The 6,804-nt window shown below is 32.0% G+C and overlaps 1 protein-coding gene across 5 annotated transcripts in view; it reads right to left on the bottom strand.

Moving 5' to 3' along the window:
* The window catches only part of LOC127868329 (uncharacterized), a 32,868-nt gene that overhangs the window by 25,707 nt on the left and 357 nt on the right, over positions 1 to 6,804 (bottom strand). The window contains exon 1 of one of the 5 annotated variants that reach the window (XM_052409983.1): positions 5,398 to 6,731. The exons of 2 other annotated variants lie outside the window; for them this stretch is intronic. In XM_052409983.1, coding sequence (XP_052265943.1) covers positions 5,398 to 5,498 — 101 coding nt within the window. In that variant the 5' untranslated portion in view covers positions 5,499 to 6,731. Of the gene's footprint in view, positions 1 to 5,397; positions 6,732 to 6,804 lie in introns of those variants that run through there. 2 more of the 5 variants (XM_052409982.1, XM_052409984.1) reach the window with 2 other exon arrangements.

The raw sequence follows: 6,804 nt of genomic DNA, 5'->3' as shown, positions 1-6,804 counted from the left end.
TTTTACTTTTTACATTTTATTTTATATAATAAAAATAAATTATTCTGAAAGGAACTGTTAAATAGTACTCAACAATATAGGTCTTGTGTGTTTATTATCCATTAGCTCGTATAAGATTTACAATTATTAAAATGCATTTAAATAAAAACAATATTGAAACGTCAATTATTTTAAAAGACTTAATTTGTCATAAGACTTTAAGTCTGATCAGCACAGTTATAGCTCCCATACGAGGTTTGCATAGGAACCTAAATGTTTAAAATGTTAATTGTCCCTGCAATAAATAAAAGTTTGTACTTTATTACTCATTTCAACTAATTAGTAAACAACATAATTGTCATGTGTGCATACATTTTCTTAAAGCTGATATGTAACTCAAATTTGCTTGATGCATGAACAACTTACAACTTTAATGGGCACATTCTTTTTCGTTATCTCGGTCATTATTCATGCCGTTAAAAACTCAATACAACAATAGCATTTGATAGTAAAACGCTTAGTCCATTTTCACAACAGAAAATAACGACCTGACCAAAACGTGATCGTGTGCACGCTCACTCAATATTCTATCAAAGCGTTCAAGCTTCTGAAGTCCTTAAATGTCATGACAAGTATGACAAATGAACGGAGGCATGCTCAAACGAAAATTTAACATGCTGTTTAGCACACTATAAGCCGATTACTAACATTAAGTTTCAACTCTTTAGAATCATTAGCTGTTTCAGTGTGCATTTGTAAATCATGATTGTACAGGGTATTATAATTGTTTTCTCTAATAAACGTACTCCAAAATTCTCGATCAGCTCGTTGAAATTAGACACGTGTTTAAGTACGATTGATACTAAAGATTAATTTGAATAAGATATAATATTACTATTGTAAATTATGTTTATGTTTATGCAAAATGACGCGTATATGATGAAATGGTATTTTTTTAATGGATTTTTTTATAGTTAATGTTTATTTGTTTAAACGATGACACTAAGTATATATTTTGACCATTCCAAAGAGCAAACATGTACTGGTTGCTAAAATTCGACTGTAAAAGGATTGCATGTATGCACAGCCACGCCGCACAAATATATCTACCTTACTGCCTAGCATTAAAACGACCACAATAATCTTTTTGTTTAATAAATCAACACCTTTGACATTGTCTTATTTTTGTCCTAAGTGAATCAAAGCAGTCTATATTTGAACTATGAATTGAAACTACATGTTTAAGTTAATGACTTTAATGACCCTATGTTTAAATATGTATGACAATTCGTTTACTGTTTGGTATGGTAGTAGATAAAGAATACTAGTTAAACATGTGTTTAAGAGATGATGTCTTGTTATTATTGCGATAAACCTAAAAGCTTGTGTTTAAAAAAAAAACTTGTAAGATTTTTAGTTTTGATATAAGTATTAAACACATCATCGAATTTTCAGATCTCGCTACCTTATCTGTGGAAGCTTCTACGAATCTTACATAATTATTCGAAAAGAAAATTAGCAATATTAAACATGGCATAGCATTTTCCGATCTCGCGACAATTGATGGAAGCTACAATAAACTTTTCATATTTTTGTATCAATTACTATTTACGGGTTAGTGTGATATATTGTGTTCATATTTAAAGAGCGTTTTGAATTATTAATAAGAGCTATTGTCAACATTACAAAAGAAGTCACTATCATTGCCTTGTCCGCGTTGTTTACGATATCGGATACACGAGCAATTTACCACTGATCATGCAACACAGATCAGACAAGACAAGTGGGTTCTCTTAAAGGGGCCTTTTCACAGATTTTGGCATTTTTTTTAACTTATTCATTAAATGCTTTATATTGATAAATGTAAACATTGGATCGTAAAAGCTCCAGTAAAAAATCAAGAAAAAAATTAAAAAAGGAAAAGAACATTGCCCGGAGCAGGTTTCGAACCAATGACCCCTGGAGTCCTGCCAGAGTCCTGAAGTAAAAACGCTTTAGCCTACTGAGCTATTCCGCCGAGTACACATTCTTGACGTATTTTATACCTTATATAAGCAATCTTCGTAGTTTCACAAAATTTAACGACAAAAACAGAACTCTCCAAATTATTCAATCGTTTCGCGTTGCAACGCTTTATAATTTTTAGGTTTTAAAATCGTCAAAAGATGCATATAATGGCTATATTAGAGCATGGTCAATGTTCAGTATTACTGTTTCCTCACAAATATCATAACTCAAACGAAAACTTACGAATCTGAAACAACTTTTTTCAATTTTGTCAATTTACCAAAGCGTGAAAAGATCCCTTTAAATACTATTTTAAACAATATCTCGCTATGTTTCCGTCTCACATTGGCTTTCCCCCGAATGCCTAGAATCAAATTGCCCATGGTATACGCGATTTAATTTTTTATATATATATAGGTATAAGAGCTACATGCGAGTGACCTTTGGTAGAATTATATAATGTGGAAAACATACATAGTCCTGTACTTGTGTTAAACACAAACACACACGCACATTCACGTATATATACATATACCAAGAAGAAATGCTGCAACAGGTGGCTATGCTTTTTATTTTACCGAATATATATGCTGTACTTTTGACAATTAAAAAGTCGAACGCACAGATTGTTTATGAACATTAAGCGCTAATCAACTTTGTTTAAAACAATTAATGAGCGCATATCATTCATAAGCTTGAACGGATGTTTTGGAAAAATATAATATCTACTTGTTTTCGATCACGGTCGGAGTTTATAAAAATGTGTAGGAGTTTATAAAAATGTATTGCCCAATGTTTTATGTTACGAAGGAATGGTCACATGAGATGTAATACAATTTCTAAAATTTCTTAGAGCACTGGGAAGGGATGTCTTAATTTTCCAATCTTTCTTTCTATCAAACAGCAGGGAAAAACTGTCTTATTATTGCAGTTTTCTTCACCGTGTGAATAACTCACTTGATATCTACATATTGTACACTCGACCTATCAATATTATTAACAGGATAAAATAGTGGAAATATACATAATTTCACCGCGACGCACTTGTTGCCATTTGCAAACAAGTGATATATTTCTAGATAGTTCACTTGTGATGCGTGTTTTAGAGCCAGTGTAGCAATTTTCTAATTCCAGAGAAATTCCAAATTAGTCTAATTTAGCCAAAAACATCGGAATAACATGATTCAATGCTTGTCTTTTCAGGTAATGTCTTTCAATACTTATGTTAACAGGGCCATAAAGGTCGATACTTTCCTAGACATATTTTAATCAAGCTACTTTTATCATGCTGAAAGACCTTTTAAAAACCATTAGATCGGTATACCATGCAGCAGAATTCATGTATACCCCAGTAATGAGCCTATTATATGGACATTGTTTATCCTTAAGGATGTCACTAACATTTGATGCCAATTATGTGTAATTCACGTTTGATACTGACAGGCGAATGGCCGTTCGTTGATCGTTTCCTGACTTTACTATTCACTTTTTTATTTTATTTTGAAAAGGTACAATTCTGTAATCCTAAATAGACAATGTTTAATTACATGGTTGCTATTATAAATATGATTGTTTCAATGTTTCATATAAACTCGTTCCATATTATAAAACAGACTCGAAATGCATTATGCAATAAAGTCTTTCAAGCATTTTGTCGCTTTAGTATTTGTAAAAGCATTGTTCTAGAAAATAGCAACATAAGTTTATATTTCAGAAATGAATCGCGCAAAACTTGATTAAAACAGTAAAAAGAAAAACAATTCAATTTGATAAAATATCTGTTATGCGTGCTATAGTGGTAATATATATTCACATTCTGAGAAAACTGGACATAACGCATGTGCGTAAAGTGTCGTTCCGGATTAGCCTGTGCAGTCCACACAGGCTAATCAGGGACACAACTTTCCGCCTTAACTGGATTTTCGTGTAGAAGAGACTTCCTTCAAACGAAAAATACTAGAAAAGCATAAAGTGTCGTTCCTTATTAGCCTGTGCGGACTGCACAGGCTAATCTGGGACGACACTTTACGCATATGCATTATTCCAAGTTTTCTCAGAATGCGACTCATTTGATGATGTACAAAGCAAGTTTTAGCATTGGGATTATTAAAAACGTTGTCCTTGCGGCACACCGCCCACTTTGTGTATACTTACAAGTATAACATGAAAAATGCACACAAACAAAGATGAGATATAAGTTTCGTAAAATAATAATCGTTCGTATTTTATTCGTCGAACGCTTTGTTTGTTTAACCTAAAATATTATTTCGTACAGACTTTGTGTTATTTCTTAAGTTATATACAGCGTAATAATACGCTTCATCGTATTTAAAAAAAAATATGTATAAAATGTATAGTATTGTAATTGTAGGAAAACAATTTAATTCCAACTTAATCAAAAGCAAGATGGATCAGACCCCGTGCATTAATGGATTTTAAGAGGCTGGTTTGCGATGACATTGCATACATTTGTGATGAAGTCCAACGTGGCATGTTGGTTTTCTGCGATAACATTTGGTGTTTAATGGGAATTTCAAAGCAGCCTCTGTCGAGGAAATTATGAATCTTTTACATTTTAAATGAGCTTAATGATAGTAATGGACTTCCATATGAGATGTGTATGAAATACATTAAAATACTATTGTTTATACAATAAGATATTAGATTTTAAAAAAATGAGAGAATAACTACAACCCCAACCATGATGTGTCAGTATAAACCCATTTATGCCTAGTGGACTCTCCCATCCTTCTAAATTGAATCAATTTATTTCCAAAATTAGGGATGTCTAGTATACTTATTTCTATATTTAGAATATTTTTTTACAGAAATTACTTTAAGTAAACAGCGCATACACTGATGAGACGCCGCATCATGTGCTGTTTGCCAAGGCCTTTTTTCTAGACGCTAGGCATAAATGGGTTAAAATAGGCATGCACTTTTAAAGGTATCGCCCCTCATTTTCGGACTCTTTCGAAGCTAACGTTTGATTTTAGATCTTTTTTTCTGAATTACAAGAACTGAAGAATAACCTATCACAATCATTTCACTTCACTATTTGTCATACTGGCAACATGTAAGTATATATACAATTATAATAATAATAATAATAATAATAATATTATTATTATTATTATTATTATTTTTTTTTTATTATTATTATTATATTATTATTATTATTATTATTATAATCATAATAAAAAACCTATTATTATTATTATTATTATTATTATTATTATTATTATTATTATTATGACAACGATATTACTAACGCAATTTGAAAGAAAAATATGTATACAGTTAGCGCATAAAAATATAAAAATATATAATGTTAAAGTTATCAGTAATTATTTTTTGTATAACCTATTTGCTTACGAATTTCTTAAAGAGAATTTATAAAATGTAAAATACCTTTTTTCAGGTTGCATGTAACACTCGTTAAGCGGTAAAACCCCGTAAAGAATAAACACCAATAAGAGCCGCCATAGGAGCGTTTTGTTCTTCCAGTTCATCTTTGGTCTTCTGCTACACTGACTGACGTCTGCTGCCACTACAAGGAGTATTCTCCGATAGCGCTCCTACCAACTTCCGGAGGGGAAATGATTTATCCGCAGAGGGCCTGATGCTGCATCGTACGCTCGAAAATTGGAATCACTATTTCATAGATTTTAGGGTTACCGAACAATTCTTTGATAGGTCGCCTTCACAGTTGAAATGTTCCAAAACAACACAGATCTAGTGTTCAAAGTCATGAAACGGTTTATGATATCGGAAAAAAACGAATTTACGTCAGAAAACTGTATTGTGCGTGTTTGCCATAAGTTTGATAGTTAGCACTGACCTCTATTTCCCTTTTTCACAAATGTATAATGTAAACGCGAGCTTATTAAAATCTGGGTTCCACAGACCAATGTCATGTGGAGCATTTCAATAATTAATAGGTAAAATAACATGTTTAACGGAAACCCTTATCAAGTAATTAGTTGATCGACATTATTTTCAATAAATTATAAGCGTTCATTAGGAAGGCTAGTTTAATAAAGTACCTGTACCATTGTCATGCTTGGTAACTAAATAAGCAAAGCGTTGGGCACAATTGTTATTCGAATGCGGAAACTTTGATGCGCGAGAGGTATCGGACCGGACTGCAGGAATGCTGTGGGACTCAATAAGTATGGTCGGTATGGTATAACATTGTCCAATGTCCAAATACAAAAAGATTACCTAATAACGTCAGATACGCATTCCTTTATGGGTATACAATAAATGACACTTGTATTACGAAGTTTTATTTTCTATATGCTCGAACTGACATAACAGACAACGAACAATTGAACAACCATTTTGCTTGATTCGAACCAAAAAAGCAATTTATAGAGAATACTAGGTTAGCGTTGAATACAGAGAAGTTAATGTTGCTTAGAACGCCGGGAGCGCGAGCCTTGGCGAGCGCTTTCGGTGTTCGAGTCGAGCAACATAATCAACGCTAATCCTAGTATTCTATTTATCCCATTAGATTTTTTTTCAACGTGAAATTTAACATAAATAGATCTAATAACATTAACACTAATTTTAATTCATTCTTTAAAGCGCCTAAAATCTAACAAATGTAACCATGCGTAGTGATTTATTTGTTCTGGTACGCAAAATAGTCTTTAAAAATTTCACACAAAAACTGTAAAACGAGAAAAAATATCACCATATGCCTCGATTCAATTTTACGCAGCATGCAAATTGTAACACATTACGACCGCCAAAAGAAGATTTTACTTAAATATAATTCATTTTATTTTCAAAGAAAATGATCAAAATCCAATA

The sequence above is a fragment of the Dreissena polymorpha genome, chromosome 2 (genome assembly GCF_020536995.1).
Source record: "Dreissena polymorpha isolate Duluth1 chromosome 2, UMN_Dpol_1.0, whole genome shotgun sequence".
Classification (NCBI taxonomy): domain Eukaryota; kingdom Metazoa; phylum Mollusca; class Bivalvia; order Myida; family Dreissenidae; genus Dreissena; species Dreissena polymorpha.
The sequence above is the reverse complement of the archived record's forward strand: the minus strand, read 5'-3'. Positions and strand labels throughout refer to the sequence as shown.